At 40.5% G+C, this 25,991-nt stretch overlaps 1 protein-coding gene across 6 annotated transcripts in view; it reads right to left on the bottom strand.

Moving 5' to 3' along the window:
- PALM2AKAP2 (PALM2 and AKAP2 fusion) overlaps positions 1 to 25,991 on the bottom strand; it is a 163,062-nt gene that overhangs the window by 14,349 nt on the left and 122,722 nt on the right. For all 6 annotated transcript variants that reach the window (XM_060237148.1, XM_060237151.1, XM_060237146.1 and 3 more), the window contains one exon: positions 17,239 to 19,627. In XM_060237148.1, the coding sequence (XP_060093131.1) occupies positions 17,239 to 19,627 (2,389 nt within the window). The remainder of the gene's footprint in view (positions 1 to 17,238; positions 19,628 to 25,991) is intronic.

The raw sequence follows: 25,991 nt of genomic DNA, 5'->3' as shown, positions 1-25,991 counted from the left end.
TATCTCATTACATATACTAAACCCATCTTCCACTATATTTTAATGTATTTTTTCCTAATGGCAAACTAGAATTATGTATATATTTATGTTACATGTTAAAAGGTAAATTAGTTGGACAGGAAAAACTTCTGGGAAAGAAATGCCTTCTTTTTGACCCAGGTTTATTAGCAATAGAATAATTAACAGGCATTCTCACAATCTGACATGTTACTGTTTTATGGTTTCCCACGCTAATGCAACCCAGATCAAAGGTTTTCTGATTTTGTTAATTTTACTATTCTGCTATTGGTTTTTAACTTGGTACCACTTGGCATTCCAAACCCCACCAGCTATATGTGGTTCTGCTTACTGTACCTCATTCCTCATCTGAAGAAGCATGCATGAACATGAAAGCTTACGTTCTGAATAAAACTAAGTTGGTCTTAAAGGTGCAATCGACTATTTTGTTTTGCTACTTCAGACCAACAGGGCTGTCTATTTGGATCTAACAAGCTAGAATGGCCACTAGAGGTCAGGCATGTTGCAGAAGTAGGGAATCCTGTGCTTTCGTCGGATAGTATCGATAAAAGGGAGACCTAAAACTGAAGGGAATTTTGCTTTTGTTTTTTTAATCCAGATAGCAATATCAGCTACATTTATATAATGTTTCAAATAATCTAGCTAGAACTATTAAGCAGGAAAAACCATCTCTAATATTTTTATAGGGGCCTAAGTAAGATGCAGGAAGAAAGGTGGCGAAGTAGAGCCCAGCTGTGTGGTATCTCAAAAGCTAAGCAGTGTTGGTACTTGGAAGGGGGGGGGGGGGCTACCAAGAAAGAATTGGCAGGCAGAGGAAAGCAATGGCATACCACCTCACTTCTCACTTGTCTTGAAAGCCCCTTGCTGGAGTCACTGTAAGTCAGCTGCAACTTTATGGCTCTTACATATTTAAGCAGGATGTGTGTTCTTCAGAAGACAGACTGTATTATCTCTGAGAGTAAGGTAACTACATCTTCCTTCCCAAACCACCTCTGCCCTGCCCTACATGGCAAGTTCAAGCTATAGTGACCACTCAGCATTTTTACTGTGAACAGATCCCTCTGGAAGGTCAATGGTGCTTGCCCAAAAAGGACATCAGTAAAATACCCTTTAAAAAGCTTGCCCAAGAATTAAATTTTATGACTCCATTCTATACAAAATACTGCTTCTTATACCTGCATTGCCAAAGCTGTCATTGTAACAGTGTGTGGACAAAAAAACCAGAAAGATGCATATTTATGTGTCACTGACTTTGTTATGCACATGCTGCAGTCTCTCTTCCACTTTAAGTTAATAGTACTTAAAAGCACTTACCTTGGGCTCAAAAAGCACTTACCTTGGGTGCAAAGAGCAGGGTATAATGGGGCAAACTGCCAAGAGTCCCCACAAGGCTGAGGGCCTTACATCAATTAACATGGATTAAGTTGTCTTCTCATTTTTAAGGAATACTGACTATATGCTCTTAGTGAACATAGAACATGTCAGGTAGGGTTGTCAAAATCTAGGTGGGGCCTGGAGATCTATCTTGGGTTTAAGAGGAAGTGATAACTCCAACTTCAGGGACAATAACAGAAATTATAGCCTAAATATCCCCCTCCCCTTATTTTTAGCATAGTTCAGATATAATGATGATAAATCCCATTTATCATCAATATAGCTGAAGGTTCCAGCCTCTCATTTAACTTGTTATCTTCCCCTTAAATCCTGTTTAAACCAGAGTTTGTAATTTTCATTTGGAGGGAAGACAGAAGAAAAGCAAAATGTGTAGTAAGTTGGAAAAAGCATGCAGGCCTGCCCTGCCCTGAATAGTCCAGGAAAGCCTGATCTCAGAACCTAGGCAGTGTAGACCCTGGTAAGTATTTGGATGGGAGACCTCCAAGGAATACCAGGACACAGAGGCAGGCAACAGCAAGCCACCTCTAAATATCCAAGCCTCATTAGGGATCACCAGCAGTCAACTATGACTTCCAAACAGGTGCATGCGTGCGTACACACACATGAAGATACCAAAAAGGAAAAAAAAAAGCGCGCAGGCCTGAAGATTCCCCAAACTTGTTCATGCAAGGCAAACCCCATGGTTTGTTATGATTGATCTGTGCTTCTATAAAGCAGACAAACGTTTTACTTTTTACCAGATGAAAGGCTTGGATTTTTTTTTTTATTATTGGACATCAAAATTCCCTGATATAGTTCATAGAAAAGGTTATCATCCTGTTTGTGTCTTTGGAACATTCACAACTAAGTAGTTGCTAGCCACTTAATTACGTACTATTCAACTAATCAATTGACTAAATCAGACCAAAGTTTCTAAGTCTTCCTGCAAAGTCCCCTTTCATAAGATAACTTATCTTGATGATGCAAGTTTACTTTCCTAAAGATACAGAGAACAGTCTGAGCTAAAGTTGTCCAAAAGGAAAGAGAAGTAAGTGACCACTTCCAGTGAAAGACAGGCCCTCTACTACCTAGCTTGAGGTCTGGACCACTTACTCACTCCAGAATTACCACAAAAAAGGCTGCCTGGACTGAAGCAACTGAGCCCAATTCTTTCCGTCACTGTGCTCATCTTGTGACCAAAGGGAAGGTATTCATTCCTCTCTATGCAGAGAAATTCTAACAAAGCTTCATCAAATGACAACTCCTCGCAGAAAGCCATGACAGTTAAAATGGTTTAACATCAGCTTAAACATATAAGACAGAGAATTGCACAATGATTATTGCTTAATTCCTTGGAAGTTATAGGGGCTTTCCTTCCTTCCACCCTATGCAGAGGTGCACACTGAACCAGATTTTTTTACAAAGAGAGGGAAGCAGGTAGAACAGTAACATAATTTTCCCTTCCTTCACTATGTAAAAACTGGATATCATGTTACCAACACTGATCAAGGATCTGCATAGGGTTGCCAATCCCCTGGTTTGGAGTCTCTCCCCCCTGCTTCAGGGTCGTCAGAAAGCAGGGGAGGGGAGGGAAATGTCTGCTGGGAACTCTATTATTCCCTATAGAGATTTATTCCCTTAGGAAATCATGGAGAATTGATCCGTGGGTATATGGGGCTCTGGGGGGGCTGTGTTTTGGGATAGAGGCACCAAATTTTCAGTATTGCATCTAGTGCCTCTCCCCAAAGTATCCCCAAAGTTTCAAAACGATTGGACCAGGGGGTCTAATTCTATGAGCCCCAAAAGAAGGTGCCCCTATCCTTCATTATTTCCTATGGAAGGAAGGCATTGAAAAGGTGTGCCTTTAAATGTGATGGCCAGAACTCCCTTTGGAGTTCAATTATACTTGTCACAGCCTTGATCTTGGCTCCACCCCCAAAGTCCCCAGATATTTCTTGAATTGGACTTGGCAACCCTAGACCTGCAGGAGTATTACAAAAAAAAAAAAAGTATAATGTAATTGGAATGTGTTTTGTCTGATTATGATGAAAGACCCTACAGTGCACAACTGGAAAGGGAAAGGGAAAGAAACACTTAGACATCTCTTCTAGTTATGAAATGGGCAATGATTGAGGCTGAAGTGGCTACACAATTTCTACTTAACATTCACACTTGCTGAATTAATTAGGAAATACGGCTACCTGAAAGTAATTAGTGAAAAACGAACAACACAAAAATATTTGAAATGTATACATTACTACTCTTTTATTAAAAGCATCCAATGTTACATGGCAGGGAACCAATTGCTTTGTGCAGTTCCAAATATTTGCCTGACTGTTTGTATAAAGGGGTTATGGGCTTGTAAATGTATATGGCTCTTGTCTTTCAGAGTAAACAGACAGGTGTACAAACAAGAAGAGAGGGTATTAACTGTTAGAAGGTATGCCAGTTCTGTTGGCAAATCTCCCATGGCTCCATTGGGAAGAATATTCAGTTCCCAGGACAGAGCAAAAGTTCAATTGTCAACCTTCTGATCACAATTATAAAGGTATATCAGTAACACCTCACTGGGGAAAGCACGGAATCTTACTGAAGTCTATTTGGTAGATCCTACTGCAAAAAAAAAAAGTTATAAGGGTGGCAGTGCATGTCTTGGTTTTCTCCAAGATCTGAATTCATTTCTTGGAAGGATTACAAGAAGGGCATTGTCACAAAAGAGTGGTCTACACCAGATAAAGTTTCTGCTGCTAGTGTTTTATTCAAGAGATTCTGGATACAGACCCTGTTTGCTGCACTGGTCAGTCCTTCTTCCGGCATCTCCCCAGTTTTCCACATTGGCCGCCCTCCCCCCCCCCCCAACTGCACCACACGGCTGTGCTTAAATCACTTGACCCATCGCCTGGAGCTGGTGTCTCCTGGAAGTAACCTTGACCAGAGGCCGACCCTTCACAGGCATCAAACTGCCACCCTATTTTCAGCATATTCTTTTATTATGGTAATTAAAATATGTTAGAAATAACTGGAAGATGAAGAAGATGATACTGGATTTATATCCTGGCCTCCACTTCGAATTTCAGTCTCAGAGCGGTTCACAATCTCCTTTATCTTCCTCTCTCACAACAGACGCCCTGAGAGGGCTCTCACAGCAGCTACCCTTTTAAGGACAATCTCTGCCAGAGTTATGGCTAACCCAAGGCCACTCCAGCAGCTGCAAGAGGAGGAATGGGGAATCAAACCTGGTTCTTAGTAAGAGTCCACACACATAGCCACTACACCAAACCTGAAACAGTAAATCCTGTTGAAAATGGATGAGCTTTCTGAATGAACTAGTTAAGGATCAGGCTATTAAAGGGCTCATGTTAAAGGGCTCAAGCAATCATAGTTTCTACTTGATATTCATGCTTGCTGCATTAATAAGGAAACAGGGTTACCTAAAAGCTACTAGTGAAAAAGAGACAACACAAAAATGTTTGAAGTGTATACTACTTTTATTAAAAGCACCCAGAGCTGCTCACAACAAATAATCAAAATGTATATCAATAACATAAGAAGTAGCTCAGTATAAAAAAAAATAACCAAAAGATTTAGGCAGCAGCAAAGAATAAAGCACAATCTTGGCATCCTAAAAAAAAAAAAAGGAGCATAAAGGTATTACCAGCAGCATTTAAAAAATAAGTGGGAAAACTTTAACAAAAACAGGGGCAATGCACAGGTCTCAGGCAAACCGAAACAGAGGCCATCCCTAGAAGACTGCCTCTGTGCCATGTGGCTGGGCAGAAAAGTACACCAGCCTCCCTCTGTTCCCCCAATTGGAAGAGTGCTGGTGAAGAAAATTCTGCTCTGTAGAGGTGGGCACAGAAAAAAATACCAGCTCTTATGGCTCCATTAGGAAGCCCAAAGCTGTTTCCCCTTGACATTTCCAAATACCTCAACAGTCTGCCTTAGTGCATGGCAGCCTCATGTGAAGAATGCTTTTTTACTTGGAAAAAATTCATCGCAGCCAGTGGAGGGAGGCCATTAGAAGTGTTGCTTGAGACAGGTTGTGACGTTAAAACTTGCTAAATCCAAAATGTACCTTCTGTTAGAGGCTATCTGGCAAAGGTGGTGCGTTGTTTCTGTTTAATAAAACCTAGTAAAACTTATTCCCATTAACAATTCCTTTAATTTTTTTTACAAAAACCTGGTTTATGCTATGTTCTTTATGGTTCCAGAGAATAATTCATTTTTATAACCCATGTGGGCCAAATATATAGAATTCTGGAAACACTGGACTTTTGGTGCTCAATTCACCATTGGTCAGGCTATAGGGGAGGCTGTGAGGGACTCCCTATAGGAAATCACAAACCTTGGTTTCACTCCCTCCCCCTCAGCACACACGCAAGGGAACAGGAGACTTGTGTGCAACTCCCATCCCCCCACCTCTACCATGCTTCATACTTGGCATAAAAACTCTAAGCCCGCTGTCTTTACCAAGCAGGAGTAACAGACTGAATATAGGGGAGGGGAATAAAACCAGGTTTTGTGGTGTTCTCTGAGGATCTCTGTGTGTTTGGAGCAGAACAAGTCTATTATTTGAATTTTCAAAACAACCACATTCTTCTGCTTTGGTTTTATTGCTTATTATTTTTCTTCTGTTTCTCATTAGTTCTATTGACTAAAAAGAATTTTAAACTTTTAAATCTTTAAAAAAACAACAACAGTGTAGCAGACACATGCTACCAATTATCCTCAGGTATTCTCACCCCCCCCCCCCCGTCCCCCGTTCATAACCCTGGTCTTGTTCAGTTCCTCCAGTATTCATTCACATTCAAACCTTTAACTTCTTATTTAACTGAATTTATACCTGCTCTTCTTACAGAGACTCAAGTTAATACCTTGGACATATATTTTCTGATTATTTATCACTCTTAACACTGTCAACTTAAGTATTTTATTTGTATTCTGGCATTTCTCCCCCCACCCCGATGTAAAATGAGGAAATCTCCCTCTTCAAGTTTTTCAAAGATCACAGTGGCTTGCGAATATGGCCCTCACCCATGATTCTTCTCTCTTCTCTAACCCATTCATTTTATAAATATTTTCTTCACAGAGTTTATACATGTGTGAATGGCTACCTGCAGTTCTCCAGATATCTAGCCTGTCAACCAACTGTTACTTTTCAAAACTTCTTTTACCCAAACTTTCCTATCATCATTCTTCTTCCTATACATCATCACTATAACTAATAATAAACTGGGTGACCCCTGTGTGAATGATGAAGGGAGGGAAACCAGCCCGGCTACAGATACGGCAGAGTTTCTGTCTACTTAGGGAATTGCCTGGGTATGCAGAATAATGACTTCACAAATTAACCAAAAGACACCCCCCCCCTCTACTGAGGACTAAATATGTTCCAGCAGAAACAGAATATTGAGGGCAGCTGAGGATCAGTTACAGGAACAAAAGGAATTGCGGGGGGGGGGGGGGGTCCTAAGAAAACTTAGGAAATCCTGAAAAGGATCACTGGGTTGGGACGGGATTTTCACAGCATCTGCCCCTTAGCCTGTGCTTCCTTCTCTCTAACAGTAAAGTGGCTGCTATTACAACACCCCAGACATGATATTGAATCCAAGCAAAACCAGGCCACCTATAGGGTAAGAGCTGCTATACACAAAGGGAAATTATAAGGTATGCAGAAAAATATGACTTTGGAAATTAATAAAATGTTAAAACAAAATCCCTCCACCCTGTCCCTCCACCCTGTGGTGTATTTATTGTATATATTACAATAGAACAGTCTGTTCCCCCCTCTGACGTGTGTGTGTGTGTGTGTGTGTGTGTGTGTTTGTTTAGTCTCATGGGGTGGAGTCCCTGCTGTTAGTTCTGTTTGTTAGTTACAATTGTACACTGCATGCTCTTCCTTGTCCTGAAACTGATTGCTCCCATCTCTGTATCTTTTTTGCTTATAAATAGATGGTGTTTTGAATTCACCCTGAACCTAAGACCAGGAAGCCAAGTACCCTATTTCTGACTTGCAATCAGAAGGAATAATGCCCCTCCCCACCGCCTAATGAAGACTAATTAGGAACTGGGAACATGGGATGTTGAGAGATGCTGAAAGTCATTTAAAGGGGAAAACTCAGAAAGGAGGAAGAAATTCATATACTCAAATCTCTGAGATCTTAAGAGAATCTTGGGGAAGATTTCAGGAATTAGGGGGATTTAAAACTTGGTCTCCCTGAAATCCCAGACCTGCAGCTTATATCCATTTTCCTTCTGTATCCTTAGAAGAGAAGAAAAAATTGGATTGATACCTCACCCTTTGCTACCCAAAGGAGTCTCAGAGCGGCTTACAGATCTCCTTTCCCTTCCCCTCCTCACAACAGACACCTTGTGAGGTAAGTGGGGCTAAGAGAGCTCTTCCGGAATTGCTCTTGAGCAGAACAGCTTAGAGAGAGCTTGTGGCTGACCCAAGGTCACATCAGCAGGTATATGTAGAGGAGTGGGGAATCAAACCCAGTTCTCTCAGATAAGAGTCCACACACTTCACTACCACATCTAACTGCCCTTAGTATTATCCACTTACTTTCTCCTTCTGTAAGATTCCTAAAGTGGGCATACTTCATTTTTTGATGTCTTCAGAAACAAAACAAAAACTGCACTGTTCAATTGTATCATCCTATGATAGTTTGACTTGCAAGACAGGTCATAAGGAAACAACCCATCTGAAAACACTTTACTCCTTGTCACTTGACATACATCAGGGGACAAAATCCTCTAATCCTTTATCCATCAAGGTGTCCAAAACAGCAGCTTATTCCTCAGCCATGAGAAGGGTGACTTTCAGCCAGTCATCACCGCCCTGCCTCACAAGGTTGCTGTGAAAACTATGACAGAAGCATTATATGAAATAATGAAACTACAACCATGTTATATTCAACAGTATATTTGACAGGCGATGCTAATTTAACATTTGTATTAGGTACAATCAACATGGGAATGAGCTGGGGTGGTGCAAGAGTGCTGGTGCACAATCCTTGCGAATTTCACAAGGCCTTGCACTAGAAAATATTCATTGGAGATTACAAACAACCAGATGCATAGTTCAGTTTTTTAAGCTCTACTTAAGCTCCACATAAAGGGGGGGGGGGGGAGAAAAGAAAATGTAATATTTGCAGTTTGTTTGAAGGAACATTACATCACAAAGAAATTCACCTACATATACAGACACAAATAAAAAGGAAAACTGAAACCTGCTTTGTGTATTTCAGAAGCAACAGTGTATTCATGAAACTAATAGGGAGTCATAAAAGGAGGCTAGGGGAAATTTACAGCTGCCATCAGATATCAGTTGTATCCTGTTAGGAATTTCCTCATGTTCACAGCTTAGATAACTGGATGGTTCTGCTTGTTGCTGAAAAAAATGCAAAAGCCTGTGAGACACTGAATTTTTTTTCCTGTTCAGTTATACAAATATATTCCCCCCTCCAAAATTAACTGTCAACATCAGAGGAAAGCAGCAAGGATGCGTGCTAGCATAGAGGCTGCAATCCTAGAGAAACATTTACATGATACCCTCCAACTGCTCCAATTTACAAAGGACTGCCTCATATTTCAGAACACCATGCTGGAGAAAAAAAAACAAATTCTTAACATCTGAATGTTAAAGCAACAAGTCCTCTTTATCTATATGATGAAAAATACTTACAACAGCTAAAGCTGACTTACAGATCAAACATTACCAAAAAAGCATCTTCTATGCTCAGGGGTCATTTTGTAGAAAAATAGGTGGTGGAGCTCATTTAGGGTTTGTTATGCAGCTGCACCTACTATTCAATGGACAAGGAGGTGGAACTCTCAGAAAGGTTCAGGAGCTGTGCTCCTGTGAGCTCCCACTGAATCTGAGGCCTGTCTATGCTATTGTAACATGATGCCCAAAATGTAATGGTAATGCCTTCCCATTAAAAAAAATCCTATATATTGATTATCATACAATTATGTAAAGTTACTGACAGTGCAATCCTATGCAGCTACTCCAGACTGAGCCCACTGAAATCAAAGTCTGAAAACAAACTGCCATTTTCTCCTTCAGTTTCTCAGCTGTAAAATGAGACCAATGTCCTCTAAACAGCAAAAATACAATATAGTACATAATATTATACATATTAGACGTGCTTCACTGCATGCAAGCAGCTGTTTCCTGAAGTCAGTTCATAGCACACTCAGCCCTGGGTGGAGGGCCACCACTGTTGTCTACCAAACTGTGCTGTTATACTCTCAGGCTCTGCCCACAGTGCCACCCCCTTATGCACAGGAGCTTCTTGATTTTCAAATGTAAAATGGTGGAGGGTATGTTATATAATCTAATCTAATCTAATAATCTAATCTAATAATAATAATGGGTAGAAATAGAGGGCCCAAAAAGAAATTAAGCTATGGGAGTTCGTTATTGCCCACCAAATCAAAATGTAGAGGACAATTATAATATGATGGAAGGATTAAAGATAGTGGCTAAACTGTAAAAACTGTCATAATAGGTGATTTTAACTACCTGCAGATTGATTAGGTCAATATGTGTTCTGGTCAAGAGAAAGAGATTGGGTTTCTAGACGCTCTCAATGACTGTGCTATGGAGCAGATGGTCACAGAACCTACCAGGGGTGGGGCGATCCTGGATTTGGTCCTAAGTAATGCCCAAGACCTGGTGAGAGATGTAAAAGTGATTGCACCACTTGGGAGCAGTGACCATAACATTATTGATTTCACCGTTTGTATAAATAAGGAGTTACCCCAAAAGACCAGCACAACCACTATTAACTTTAAAAGGAATAAATTCTCTGAGATGAGGAGGCATGTGAAGAGGAAACTGAAAGGAAAGGTAAATGCAGTCAAAACCCTTGGGGAAGCTTGGCGGCTATTTAAACTACAATCCTAGAAGCTCAGATAAAATATATACCACAAGTTAGGAAAGGTACAAACAGGTATAAGAAAATGCCTGCATGGTTAACAAACAAAGTTACAGAAACTGTAAAAGGTAAGAAGGATTCTTTTAAGCGGTGGAAAGCTAGTCCAAGTGAGATTAATAAAACGAAACATAGGCTGTGGCAAAACAAATGCAAGACTGTGATCAGGCAGGCAAAAAGGGACTATGAGGAGCATATTGTAAAAAACATAAAGACCAACAATAAAAATTTCTTCAAATATATTAGAAGCAGGAAACCAGCCAGGGAGGCAGTGGGGCCCTTGGATGACCAATGGGTCAAAGGATTACTGAAGGAAGATAGGGAAATAGCTGAGAAGCTGAATGCATTTTTTGCCTCCGTCTTCACAGTGGAAGATGAGAAGTGTTTGCCCGCTCCAGAACTGCTGATTTTGGAAGGGGTGTTGAAAGACCTGAGTCAGATTGAGGTGACAAGAGAGGAGGTCTTACAACTGATAGAAGAATTAAAAACTAATAAGTCACCAGGTCCGGATGGTATATATCCAAAAGTTCTGAAAGAACTCAAAGTTGAACTTGTGGATCTCCTGACAAAAATATGTAATCTTTCATTGAAATCTGCCTCTGTTCCTGAGGACTGGAAGGTAACAAATGTCTCCCCCATCTTTTAAAAGGGTTCCAGAGGAGATCAGGGAAATTACAGGCCAGTCAGTCTGACTTCAATACTGGGAAAGTTGGTAGAAACCATTATCAAGAACAGAATGAGTAGGCACATTGATGAACACAAGTTATTGAGGAAGATTCAATAGGAAACAGAGAGTGAGTATAAATGGGCAATCTTCGCAGTGGAAGACGGTAAGCAGTGGGGTGCCACAAGACTCAGTAGTGGGTCCCATGCTCTTTAACTTGTTCATAAATGATTTGGAGTTGAAAGTAAGCAGTGAAGTGGCTAAGTTTGCAGATGACACTAAATTGTTCAGGGTGGTGAGAACCAGAGAGGATTGTGAGGCACTCCAAAGAGATCTGTTGAGGCTGGGTGAGTGGCATCAACGCTGCAGATGAGATTCAATGTGGCCAAGTGCCGAGTAATGCACATTGGGGCCAAAAATCCCAGCTACAAATACAAGTTGATGGCGTGTGAACTGGAAGAGACTGACCAAGAGAGAGATCTTGGGATCGTGGTAGATAACTCACTGAAAATGTCAAGACAGTGTGCGATTGCAATTAAAAAGGCCAATGCCATGCTGGGAATTATTAGGAAGAAACTGAAAACAAATCAGCCAGTATCATAATGCCCCTGTATAAATTGATGGTGCGGTCTCATTTGGAGTACTGTGTACAATTCTGGTCACCGCACTTCATTGGAAAAAGTGCAGAAAAGGGCAACTAGAATGATTAAAAATTTGGAATACTTTCCCTATGAAGAAAGGTTAAAACGCTTGGGGCTCTTTAGCTCGGAGAAACATCGACTGCGGGGTGACATGATTATGCATGGGAAGGAGAAAGTAAAGAAAGTAGTACTTTTCTCCTTTTCTCACAATACAAGAACTCGTGGGCATTCAATGAAGTCAGGTTAGAACAAATAAAAGGAAGTACTTCTTCACCCAAAGGGTGATTAACATGTGGAATTCACTGTCACAGGAGGTGGTGGCAATTACAAGCATAGCCAGCTTCAAGAGGGGTTTGGATAAAAATATGGAGTAGAGGTCCATCAGTGACTATTAGCCACAGCATATTATTGGAACTGTCTGGGGCAGTGATGCTCTGTATTCTTGGTGCTTGGGGGGGGGGGGCAAAGTGGAAGGGCTTCTAGCTCCACTTGTGAACCTCCTTTTTTTTTTGACCACTGTGTGACACAGTGTTGGACTGGATGGGCCATTGGCCTGATTCAACATGGCTTCTTTTATGTCCTTAACCACTTTCAAACAGCAAAGATCAGAGAACTGTTCTGACCTGGATAGTCTGTGCAAGCCTGATATTGTCAGATCTTGGAAGCTAAGCAGGACCAACCCTGGCAAGTGCTTGGAAGGGGTACCTCCAAGAATTACCAAGGCCAGGATAGCAAGCCACCTCTCTGAACATCCAAGCCCCACTAGGGGTTGCTAGAAATCAACCATGACTTCCAGGCATGTGCGTTTCTATGCACACACACAATTTCCACAAAGAAAAGAGCAGAAAACCAAGAGACATTAACTTCACAGATAAATGCAGAAAATGACACTAAAACAACTGATATGTTTTTGAACTGCAGCTCTTCATTTGGACAATTTCTGAATACAAGGAAGGAAGGAAGGAAGGAAGGAAGGAAGGAAAAGCAAATCTGAATTTTTGCAGCCATATGTGAAAAGAACACTACTTTAATCCCCATGGAAACTTGCTGGGTGACCTTGGGCTAGTCACACTCTCTCAGGCTAACCTACCTCACAGTGTTGTCGTGAGGATAAAAATGGAGGAGAGGAGAATAAAGTAAGCCACTTTGGTTCCCATGGGGGAGAAAGGTAGGGTGCAGATTAATCAAATAAATATATAATACATGGTATGTCCAGTTAAAGGATAGCAAGATGTGGGAAAGACTATAAATGTAATTTCAGAGTTCTCTTCACACAGTTAAACTAACTAGACTACAACCCACAATTCCAATCACACCTTTATTGGCATAACGAAAAGAGATATACAGAGACTTGTCAACCAAACAACAATCAGATATATCTGTTCAAAGCATAAAAGGCTAAACTAAGATTAAGATCACAATAAAACCTGCTTAGAATAATTTTTAACAATTTCAGCCAAGAATTTGGCAACAGCTTTTGTGATATCGATTATGTTGTCATTTAGTAGGAAATGGCAATCAATCCTATTTTCTTGAATGTAGGACAGTAAGGAAAGACTATCTAACAGAACCTTTGGGAGATTAGTATACAGTTGGCAGTTCAATAAAATATGCTGAATGGAATCCAGCAAGCTTGACCTGCGTAGACAATGTCTCTTGCTAAAGGGGACTTGAAGAAATCTCCCATAGAGAACATTGGAGGGAAATGCATTCATCCTAGCCAGCATAAAAACTCTTCGATGCTTCGGATTATCTAGTTCAGATAAATATTTGGCCATTTTCCTGGCCGTCTGAACAAGTCCAAGTGAGGCAGGAGAGAAAGTATAAAATTGGACAGGACACAGTTTATGAGATTCTAGATCTAAGATTCTCTGTTTGATAAATCTAAAATTATAAGATTCATCAGATAAAAATAGATCATCAATTGCAATTCCCAAGTGTTTGAGCTTCGACAAGATTCCATCTTGCCAAGCAGCATTATAAGGGTCTCTTTTTAAGTAGCTGAGCAAGCTAGCTGGTTCAGCCCTATAAAATATCCATAACCAATATTTAAAAGTTAGAGTCCAAGCTTTTGTTTCAATCAGATTGGCCTGTTTCTGAACAGATTACAAAATAAGGAACACCGTTGGGGGTTCCTAAAAGTTGACGCAGAAATGCAGCTTGGATATTTTCAATTTTTTTGGTTCAGAGCATTAATCCACAGAGGGATACCATACAAAATTTGTGATAGTGTTTTAGCATTAAAAGCTCTGATTGCATCAACCCACAATTTTTCGAAGGGCTTCCTTCTAAGTTCTCCCAGTAGAATTTTTATTTTACAGATGACAACTGCTGGAAACAAAAACAGCAATTAGGAGTGCTGTACATTTATTTTCCCCCCTCCAAAGCTAGCCATATTGTTTATCTCAAAGACTGAAGTCAGACCACGGCTGGATGTGTTTCACAGCAGCCAAATGAAAAACACAAAAACAAAACCAGAAAAATATATTTGTAGAAAGGCTGAACGAAATGGATAGCTGACACACGTCACACATCACCAGATAAATACAGATATTAAATACATATTTCTGAATACTTACAAACCACAATGGATTTTATCTAGAGTAAATTAAAATACAAATGATTTTTTAAAAAAAAGTATTACAAAAACATCTTCGCTATAAACATACAGGAACATCTGAAGATGACCCACACTTGAGCATAACTTTCTGTACCCATTTAAGAAAGGAAAGGTAGCCAAGAGCTCAACTCTTTAAAAAAGAGCTACTGATAGCCCCACAGACCTGCAGTTTACACCATCAAAGCTTTGTCAAGCCCCCTGATAGGGGAGGGGGTGTAGGGCTGCTAGGGTGGGAAACTCCTGGAGATGTGGGAATGAAGTCTGGGGATGACAGGGACCTCAATGGGTACAATGTCATGGAATTCACCCTCCCAAAAGCATCCATTCTCGCCAGCAGAACTTATCTCTGTGGTCTGGAGATGAGGTGTAATTCCAGGAGATCACTAGGTCCCACCTGGAGGCTGGCATCCCTAAGGGGAAAACATATGGGTTGCTTGTGTGGTTCCTCCTTTGAAGAGTGCTGGCAAAACAGTCCTGCTCTTAATGAGGGGCTCTTGCAAGGCCTTGTTTAATGAAGAAGCAAAACACAAGAGATCTTATCAAGGATCTTCCAGCTCTCAACCAGTTACAGCATCAGCAGCCGCTCTGGTCATTTTCTTGACACCTGGAAGTTCTGCAGCCTATGCGTTTCCAACCTGTAAGCTGTAGGGGGAAGGTGGTGATAGTCTTGGTAGCTTTGAGTAAAATTAGCTATTCACAGAGGAACAAAGCAGTGTGTGTGTGGGAGGGAAGGAATTAATTTGCTAAAGTGTGGTAATTGTAAACACTGGTTTTATGTTCAGTTTTTGAGCACAAACTGGTATTCTGCTTTCCCTGTCCCTTCAGTATTCCCAGTCCTTATCACTTGTCATTATTTGCCTTCCCAGCTCTCCTGCCTGCTGCCCACCTTTACCCACAACTATCACAACTACACTGTGCTTGGGTTTGAGAAGAAAGGCACCCCTGTAAACTTTGTTTCTCCCCAACAAAGACAATTGTAATGGGGAGAGTGGCCTAGTTGACTTGGGACTGAAAGGAAGTTAAAGCAGTTTCAACCAAAGTCCTTGCTCTAAGGCCCAACCAAATCCTCAGTGATTGCTGGGGTGGGTGGGAAATTTGTGCTAGGCTCTGCTTGGTTCTTCTCAGCCAACATAGCTCCTATCCCTAATGGAGCTTTGGTTAATGCCAGTGATCTGTCTAATGTCCTCTACTCTCGGGGATAAGAACATAAGAGAAGCCATGTTGGATCAGGCCAATGGCCCACCCAGTCAAACACTCTGTGTCACACAGTGGTTGAAACCCAGGTGCCACCAGGAGGTCCATCAGTGGATATTCCATAGAGAACTGAGAAAGCATACATGTCTCATCTTGTTATTTTATTAATATCCTGATTTTCTCCCAGTGGCTTTTCCCATCATTCTCCTTCCTTCCACTGTATAGTCACAGCAACACTATAAGGCAGTTTAGGCTGAGAAAGTGACTGGTCTAAGGTCATCTAGTGAGCTTTTGTGGCAGAGCAAATATTTGAATCTGAGCCTCCTGGATGCTAATCTGGTCACTATGATTTGAGGAAGGCATTTCTACCCCCTTAATTTGAATTAAAACATCAGGACTCTACCAGTCTACTCCTCCAAGTTAGCCATTTATTCTTCTGGACAGAAACATAACACATATGATGGGAATAAGAGAAGCGCAGCTGGCAAGCGGAAGCTTTATACATACAATGTTTTCAATGCTCATAGACAAAAGTTCATTAACATAGGATAGAACTTGACTCAGCTGTACTGGAAGAACTGATTTAGCTCTTGATATTCCTTTTAGCTTCAACACTTCTGGAGCAACAGAAGATATTTTAGTGCTCCTTTTCACAAATGAATCATGTTTATTTGTGCATGTGTGTGTGGGTATTATTAGTAGTAATAAAATAGTATTAGTGTGTGAGTATTAGATATACCTGTTTTGTGGGGGGGGGGACACACATTAAGGGAGGTAATGCTCTGCTTATTAGCTTCCTGTTTTTGGAAATACCACTCAATTTGCTGCCCTGCAAAGGATGAAGTTTTTCCAGTAGCCCACGGAAAAGAGTAAATGGCTGTGGCACAGCACTGGGGGGGGGGGCAGCAAAGGAGGCTGCTATATAAGGCAAGATCACACTGTTCCCCACCTTTTTGACCCAGGTAGGGAGGCCCAGTCTCCTGCTTTGTTGGAAAATCACCCATTTCCCCACCAGCTGTGGTTGCCACCATCCAGGAGGGCAAGCTTTAGGGCCAATGCTAGAGCACCATCTCTATGCGACGATGTCATTTCCAATGCGACCTGGAAGTGACATCTCTGTGTTACCAGTAATATCATAACATCACCAGCAACCCGCCCCCCCAGTAAGTCTTTCACTGGTAGCCAGCCTCAAACAAATTGAGACCAGCTCAGAATTTTGGACTAGGCCAGTGATACTCATTCAGCTTGCGGAGATCCACAAGTGCAATTACCATCAGCCCAAACAATCACACTTAATGTCATCTCTGGTATGAGGTCTGCACCTCTGGGATACCTGTTCCTTCAACAGCAGCTGTTTCAAGATGGGAACTAGTTGCCAACCACAAGCCCCACTGTGCAAGGGCCTTGCTCACTATCTTGAAACATGGGGCAGGTTCCAAATTGGGGAACAGTGCTCAGAAAAGCCATAAATATAATGCAAAGAGCCAGATACTCATTGAGTTAGTATCACTGGACTAAACCGAAACTGAGTATGATCCTAATAGTTTTCTTACAGAGTGCCAGATGCTGAAGAAATACAACAAGACATTATAATGTTACTCGAGAGTTTCCCTGAAGTATTTAGTGGCATAATTCTGGATTACACAGACCTTTGGTTTGACCTAGCAAGGCAGTTCTTACTTTCTTTGAGAAAGAATCTGAATAAGGACAAACATTTTTCACCAACAACATTCCCCCTGTTATCCTCAACTTTGCCAAGCTTAAGGGAAAACTCAAGACTCTTACCTGGTGCAGTTTTGTAAGACACAGTTCTGGTGGCTGGTGCGGGTGCACCCTTTGCAAAAGGGCTGTGTGCCACTGGCATCCCTTGCCTCTGTCTTTTGAGTTCCTCCTCTCTTTGCTGGGCTGCTCGGATCTCTTCTTCTATCATGGACAAAGTCCTCTGCTTTTTTGACCTTAGTTTGAAAGGTCCTACAGTCACCTCAGCTTCTTGCTGAGCCAGAATGGAAGCTGTGCTCCGTAGCTCAGCTGCTTCTGAATACTTGCTGAAATAGCTGACTTCTGGCTTGGTTTCCTCCACAGGGACCGGTTGGGGAGGATGAGCAGCAAGTGATAGCTGTGGAACCTGCCTTTCCCTGAGTACAGAGTCTTGAGGTGCTGAAGCCTTTGGTGCTGTGTCCCTTTTCTCTTGCATGGGAGAGGACACCTGAGGCGGCTGGAAAGCTGGATTGTGCTGCTTCTCAGAACATGGTGCTTTATCCACTGCCTCCTGGCTCCCAACCTGGTGGTTTCTTTGCTCTGTGGTGTCTTTTGCTTGCTTGGAGCTTATTTTGTCAGCCTGCTCAGCTATGGCTTGCTGAATGGCATTTTGAACCAGTAGACCAGCCTGGTATTCCAACTGCTCATCCATGAGCATGGAGTCAAGCGATGGGGAAGAAGGAGAGTAAAACCCATGGTCACTCAGTGACTTGGAAACACCCTCCCCTTGACACTCAGAAGGCGTGTTAGCTTGAGGAGTCTGAGGCAAGGAGAAATCTGTGAGTGAGTTTTCTTGAAGGGCATTCATCATCTCATTGGAGGCACCGCTGTCACTGATGTTGTCCATGCTGAAGTCATTGGAAAGTGTTTCCAAAACAGTTGTATCCTGAGATCTCACTGACAATTCATCCAAACCAGAGTCCAGCTCCTCTGGTGGGAAAGACACATTGGCAGACCTGGAGAAGTGGTCCAGTAGGCTGTGGTCATCGTCCTTCACCACTGTAAATACTGCCTTTGCACTCATAAATTCACTATCATCCGTCCATACTTTTGCTGTCTGGCTGGGCTTTGTGGAAGGGGATGTTCTCACCGGGTCAGCAGAGCTATTTTGAATTCCTATGCTGCTGTCATCTATGATGCAAGAGACTCTCTCTGCTTTTACAATAGTTACATCATTATTGCCAACCTGTACTGTTTGACTGCACAGAGACACAGGCTTTGTAACAGGATGTGTTCGCTGGTCTACTTGGGACGGGCTTAGTGGTTTATAGAAGGGTTGGACAGTGAACATTTTGGGAGTCCCTAACCTCTTGGGTGCAGCCGTGCTGTTTGGCTGTCCTGAATTTTCCATTAACTGAAACTGTTTCCGTGCAGCTGAGAAATCTATTTGCTCTGTTACAATATCATCCTTTTTAATGCTACTTGGATCTGGTGGTGCACAGGAATAGGAAACATGCTTCATTGTAGTTGAGGGCGGCGGTTGAGGCTGCTTTTCTTTGCGTTCTTTGTACTTCTTGTGAGATTCCAAGTGTTCATCATCTAGCTGTTCCTCAAGTGTTTTCTCCTGGGGTGGATTCCACCACTTGGCTGCTATGCTGGGATTTTTCTTGACAGCTTGGCTCTTGATAAGCTCCCGCCTCTCTTTTTCCAGCTCTATCATTTCCTCAGAAGGCCGAACTTTGCGCACTCTGTACTTCTCTTTTATGTCCTCCTCCTCAAACAGTTTGGATGGCTTTTTCTCTTCATGAAACGCTCTAAGTTCAAACTTAGCTTCTTTCTTAAGGGTAGTTAATGCTGTTTCTCCATCTTTGGAAGACCTTGAGCTTGTGGAAGAGCTTGGACTCACGGGCCCTTTCAGGCTGTCACTGTGCTCCTCTTGCAAACCGTCTGGAGAATGGCCATTTGATTTTAGCTTCTCAGCTGCTATATTTATCCCACCATGTTCAGTAACTGAAAGTGCCTGCCCACCAACCACCAGGGTGTCCCTTTCATTAGATAATGTGGAATCCTTACTATTATGAGCAGATGGACCACAGCCATCAATGACAACAGATGCACTTGGCTCAGGGGAGGAAGAAGTCATCCCATTAAAGGGATTATCAGCAGCAGAATCACAGCAGTTTGCTTCTAGCACCTCATCCAGATATCTGATCTCTTTAGCAACCTCACTGTCCAAGGATTCATGTCTGTCTTTAAGTCCATTGTGACTGGCAGCAGGGGAGAGTAAGTGAGTTTGATTGTCTACTGCATGCACTGAACTCCCCACAGTGATGGTTTTATGTTCTGAGGCAAGGGCTTCAATTTCCATTTTCCCTTCCTTTGTCACACGCACACTGCCTGGCTCCAGGAAATTGGCACAATATCGGTCTCTCTCTTTTCTCAACCTGATGTCATCCTCAGAGATTTTAGATGATTTCTAAAAGAAGAACAGAAGCAGAAAAATAAGTGATGGAGATGAAGGTAAATTCTTTTTGATGACAAAAACCAAGAGAAAATGGTAATAAATGTCATTTGAAAAGCAAATTCATTTTCAAAATAAAGGAAACGGTTCTTATACCAGATATATGCAAATGTCCTAATATAACTGGGAAGCCACATTTCAGTTCCAGTAAAACCATCATTTTAAATAGCACCATTTTAAATAGCACCTATCTGCGCTAACCATTATTACTTGCTTTTGTTTGCATCTACATAAGTTTTATTACTTAGTGTTGATGGATTTTGCTCTGTTAAGAACCATATAGCAACTCAGTTTTCCACCTGAGCATTTAAAAACATTTCTGAACTATAATGTGAGAAACTGCAGAACAGGCATGCTCTGTACATATTTGTTTTAAAACAAGAAATAAAGGCGTAATGACTTGCTAATGTTGCTTATCTTTAACAAATATTGTTTAGAATCTGTGCTGCTATACTGTGTTGCTGTCACAGCATTGTAAGACACAAAGACTGAGATTCAAAGAACTATTTCAGGAATGTCCAAGGACAAGGATTTGCAATGATGCTGTCTTCAATACCTTATTTCACCGTATTGTTAGATGTCAGTAGAGGGTAGAAGGTACTACTGTTTAAGAAACAATAACACATAGCTTCTTTTGATGCATACAGCTGTGTAATTCTTTCAGCCTCAGTTTAAATTATCCTTTATTTATTTTTTAATTTTTATTGAAGTACTTATACTCTGCCTGATTCTCTTGACTCAAGGCAATCAGGCACAGATAACCTGTTATCAATTTATGTTCAAAGTAATAACTGAATATCAAGATGTCAAGCTAGTCTGATGAAATTTCTAGTCCTCATTATCACAGGTACATGGCAAACATTAGCATATGGCAAACATTAGAACTTTAAAAGAAATACATAAGAACCCAATAAAACCCAAACAATCTGGGTCCTTCTCCTAAATGATCTTATTTAGTAATCAGGAGACTTGTCTGTAGTTCTTCTTGGTGTTTTCCTACCTTCTGAACTTAGAGAAGTGACTACAAGATAAAAGGCCTTTTCTGTAAAGGCACTGTGTATATGGAACAGCCTCCCAAAGGAAGCCTGTTGGATTCTCTACTCAGGGCTTTTTTTGTAGCAGGAATTCCTTTGCATATTAGGTCACATACCCAGATGCAGCCAATCCTCCTGCAGCTTACAGTAGGCCCTGTACTAAAAGCTCTGTAAGCTCTTGGAAGATTGGCTACATCAGGGGTGTGTGGCCTAATATGTAAAGGAGTTCCTGTTACAAAAAAAGCCCTGTTTCTACTCATCATTTTGGCATTGGGGAGAATTGGCCCACTCTTCCCCTTCTTTGAAGCATTCCCCCTTTCCATTAAGTGATTATTCCTACCCTGCATGATTCAACTGATGTGCAGTTTCTTTCTTTTCTTTTAATTCTCTCAGCTGATTGGTTGTTGTAAAAGTAGTGAAATGCTGATAGATTAAACGTAAAGGTACTGGATGGTATAAACAGACATTCATCTGGTCATCTGTGGTGAGTAGAAACTGCTTCCAGGTAACCAAGCAGGGAGGCTTTACTAATGTTATATTGGTCTCTTTTTCTAGTCTACAAATCACTAACGTGATAGGTGTGGACAAGTCATTATTATTATTTTTTGATAGGCTTGTAAAATCTGTGGTCTTGTTTCCAAAACTGATACTATGGTTTCCTGAACTTCAGGGAATCAAGTGAGATCATCAGCTGAAGAATTTCAATAAAACTGAGATAAAAGGTAAAGGTAGTCCTCTGTGCAAGCACCGGCATTTCCACTCTGGGGTGATGTCACATCACGACGTTTTCATGGCAGACTTTTTTTACGGGGTGGTTTGCCATTGTCTTTCCCAAAAACTGAGATACCATGTGGTAATAAGAATTACTATTTTGTAAAGCTTTAATACAAGCTACAGATCTTTTTATTCCTGAGGGAATTTAGCATGGCAAAAGATTAAAGGTTTTCAAAATAAAAGTCACAAGTTAACCATGATGCTGCTCCACAATGGCTTCTTTATTATGAGCTGCTTCTGTGATTGCTATTAATAAATTCAGCCTAACATGTTAAAATAGACACCAGAAAACTCCCTTTTTCCTATGGGTCCAACTTAAGAGAAAGGAACGATTGTTTCTTTTTTAAAAGGGACTGGAAGGGCATTTAATAACTTGAAATACTCAATGACTAAATTAAAATTATTCTTTAAAAATGTATTATGAACACAGAGGGAAAAACAGGGGAATCTGTAGCTGGAAACTGGACATGAAATATGTTTGCAACTGCAAAACCTGGAGGTAATATTAAGGATTGGTTGCTAATATTAAGAAATTAGAATGATATACCACAAGGAAATTAGCCCAATTCAGGCTGCAAAGTATACTGATTTTTAAGGACAATTTTATGCTCAAATCTCTACAATTTAAATCAACAGAATTGGAAAGTTCTTGGTTACAAATTGTCCCATGAATATTGACATGTAAGGGCAACTTCTCTTTTTATTTTCCACCTGAAAATTGTGTTTCAGAGTCAAAGCAAGCATTGGTGCCAACCTTTGATTTGACTATGATTACAAATGACATACTTAAGCATTTAACAACATTAGCTTCAGAAGGTTAGTCTGTTGGCAGAACGAGTAAATATTCTTGTGCATCCTTAAAAATCAGCATCAAATCCTTCCAAACTTTAATGAGTTTTTAATCACAAAACATGGTCAGAATATATTTTATTCTTACAGCTGAAACTACAAGTTTACTACCTTTTCAATTCCATTTCCCAATGCAATCCACAGTAATATTCCACACACACACACACACTAGCTGCTATTATTGTCCCTAGGCTCTTCTATTCATCTCCTTCGATCCAACCACAGTTTACAAACACAGTTTATGTTAGTGACATTTTATCATGTTCTTTAATGTGTGCGGGGAAGCTCCTTGTATACCTTACAACAGCCCTATGAGGTATGATACTGAAAAACTGCAATTGGTCCAAAGTCACCCAGTGAAGCTCCAGAGTTTCATTCTCCTTCAAGTCCCATGACTGAAAAGGGCCAAGAGATGTTCCAAAGTTGTTCATTTCCTGGATATGTTATATTATGGACTTCTCTGCCTTAAGATTTATGCCCCACCCATCTCTTTAAGAGTCTCAAAGTGGCTTTCAATCACCTTCCCTTCCTCTCCCCACAACAGGCACCTTGTAAGGTAGGTGGGGCTGAGAGAGTTTTGAGAAAACTGTGACTGGCCCAAGGTCACCCAGCAGGCTTCATCTGGAGGAGTGGGGAATCAAACCTGGATCCCCAGATTAAAGTCTGCTGCTTTTGACCATTATACCACACTGACGCTGCAGCCTGCTCCCAATATCTTCATCACTGTTAAAAGGTAGTCTGTTATGTATTGATTGTTTTTCTCTTTCATTCTCTGGGAGCACTACTACAAACTTTAATTCTCTCTCTCTCTAAAACACATAGTGCATTAAGGGCAAAACACAAGTAATATACCTCTGCATGTAATTTAAGTCAACAGATGTTTCTCCTAGGTGAAAGCAACTTCAAAACAGCAAAATGACAGGAAAGGTCACTGAACCCTTTCCCTGCCTATCATTTTCTGGTACTAATTGCTCCCCAAAGTCACTTTCCTCCCCATGGTGTTCCAAGTATGTTTGCAATTGTAGATTAAGGAAGGGTAAACTAGAGTCAAGATAAAGACAAAATTAAAAAACCCTTTTCTTTGTTCATACTTATTGCCTCCTCTAGAAGTTTCCCTAAGAATAGCAGACTTTTTTTTACATGTGCATGCACTATTTTGTAGGGACACTGTGCTGAGACACTGGTAACAGCGCATACATGTATGAAAAGAAAGCTATTCTTTTCATAGAGAAAAGACAATATTATCAACTTCTCAGCACAAAATGAACCATTAAAGTAAAACAGATGTGACTGTTCAAGCACAGCTTGTTTGCTTTCTTTTAATTGAAAATCTAATGCTGCACTGCTGTATCACAACTTCTGCATTTAGTGCACAAAGGAAAACAAGAGTTTTACGATTAATTATATAACTTAATTAGCAGAAAGCCATATTAATAAAATCATTACATAATTATATACATTTAACTATCCCAAAGCAGGACAAGCAATTAGGACATAGCACAATCTCTGAAGCTCATGCACTTATTATTAGCACTATCCTTATAATTAAAATAGTTATTTACATCTCAAAATCTAAAAGTGAGTCCATGAAGAACTGTCAAAAGTAAGTCCATGAAGAAAAGTCACCAAAACCTGAGCACTGCAATAATGAAAGCAGCAGAAATACAAAAATAACGCTATTGGGAAAGGGAAAGAGGGAAAAAATTGGAGGAAAGTCTATGAATAATAAAAATGTGTTTTAATAATGCAAGCACGAGAGACAACCAAAGTTAAGAACTTTTAGAGGTTGCTTATTTCAATGTGAAAGTTAAGCCTATGCTGAAATCTGCCGCACTGAAACCAGTGGGTTTTCACCATATTTAATTTTAGCTCAACTGTCTTCAGTGTAAGTGTGTCACATTACTGGAGACTCAAATAAATGAAAAGCTGCAAATGACAATATAACAACCTATCAATATCAGAATGTAATCCCAAAGCATACTTAGTTGAAGACCCACTGAAATCAATGAAATTACTTTTGTGTGAACAGTTTAGAACCCAGTTGTTAATACTGTTAAAAAAGCTACAATTGACAGTATAAACTCTGCTTCAATGGAAAAATACTTGAAAGTAGGGGTGCACTGTTATGAACTTTTTGGGTTTTTTTGTGTTGTGGGCCTTTTTTATTTTTTGATGCTCCCACAGAAACAGAAAATGGCACAGAAATAGTTCCATGGCTTCATGTAAGAGATCAGCAAAAAATGAAACAGGAATCCTAAACATTATAAATAACAGTGTGGGGGAATTCACTGATATCTCTAGTTTAAATAAGAGGAAAACATTAAAACTTTTAGCCCAAGAGTATGTATGTTTAGTAATCAAAAACTAGAATTTCCCCTGCATGGCAGGCTTACCATCATAGTCATATTGTAAACTACAAGCTAGGACCAAGCATCACAATTAAAGCTATTAGTAATAACAATGAAAGATGGATGTTCCTATGCACAAGTTATCAAGAAGCCCAGAAGAACCAAATGTGCCATTTCTTGGAAATACGTGGAATAGAGCTTGAATGAATTACTATATACTCATGTAGCTGGCAGATGGTTACAGAATGAGAGAATGAATTAGGAATGACTAACCAAGTCTATATGTAAAACTTATTCTGTGAACTCTCCTTTCCTCAGAACAAGAGATCAACAAAGAGTCAGTACTAGAAAGCTATCTGCAAAGAAAATAAAACTTTACTATCCTGATAACTGACACATTGATTATTAACCCATGAGGTTTCTGCAGCCCAAACACTGGCTGTTTGTGTCTTTTATTAGGAGGCAGCACACACACGGTCTCACAATAAAACTTTAGAGGTTGCTTATTTTAATGTAATAAAGATATACAGGAGCACTCAGTGAAATTCCTCCCACCTAGCTTGCCCTTTCTTGTCTCCAGAACTGCTTGCCATCCAGGGAGTATAATTTGACAAGCTGAATCCACCATGTTTTGGCTCATCTTGCAGAGATGATCTGGCATCATCTGTCCATGGTAATATTGGGATTATTGGTCCACTACTGGACAATCACAGTATACATCACTAGTTTAAGTAAATATAATGTCCAAACCTAATCACTTACTGAAAGGAAATGTAAGCATTTTGCGTTGTCAAGTTAACAACCTTGAGCTTTAATTAAAAGTACTTTCTTGCCAAACAAGAGGGGATAAGTCTTGTCCTTCCAAAGCTGTTCTAAAATGAAGTTTTGGTTACAACTCTGTGGATAAAGCAGACCCGACACATCAAGCATCCCTTTCAGCAAGTGTTCACTGCCCTTTTAAGCTTCAGCAGCACTGCCTGCTCTCCTCATGATGATTGTCATTATCTTTCTTTAAAACAAAAACCTGAAGAATTTCACTGAAAAAGATTCTAGTACAAGAACAGTATAAGATAAACATACATACAAAGGATGGGGACTGAGAACCAAGCACTTAAGTCCCAAACACGAAACCATTACACATGCCATTAACCTTGCTACAGAATCCTTCCACTGGCCCTCAACTCACCTTCCTATAAAACAGTGCACTTGTGGAAAGGATATTAAAAAATACCATCAGTTACAATGAATATATGCCTCTACACAACTCACTGAAATTGCCCTTGACTTCATGCACATCAAGTTTGAGTGGTACTT

Source organism: Heteronotia binoei, chromosome 4, assembly GCF_032191835.1.
Source record: "Heteronotia binoei isolate CCM8104 ecotype False Entrance Well chromosome 4, APGP_CSIRO_Hbin_v1, whole genome shotgun sequence".
NCBI classification, from domain to species: domain Eukaryota; kingdom Metazoa; phylum Chordata; class Lepidosauria; order Squamata; family Gekkonidae; genus Heteronotia; species Heteronotia binoei.
Note: the sequence above shows the minus strand (reverse complement) of the source record. Positions and strands in the feature narration are given on the sequence as shown.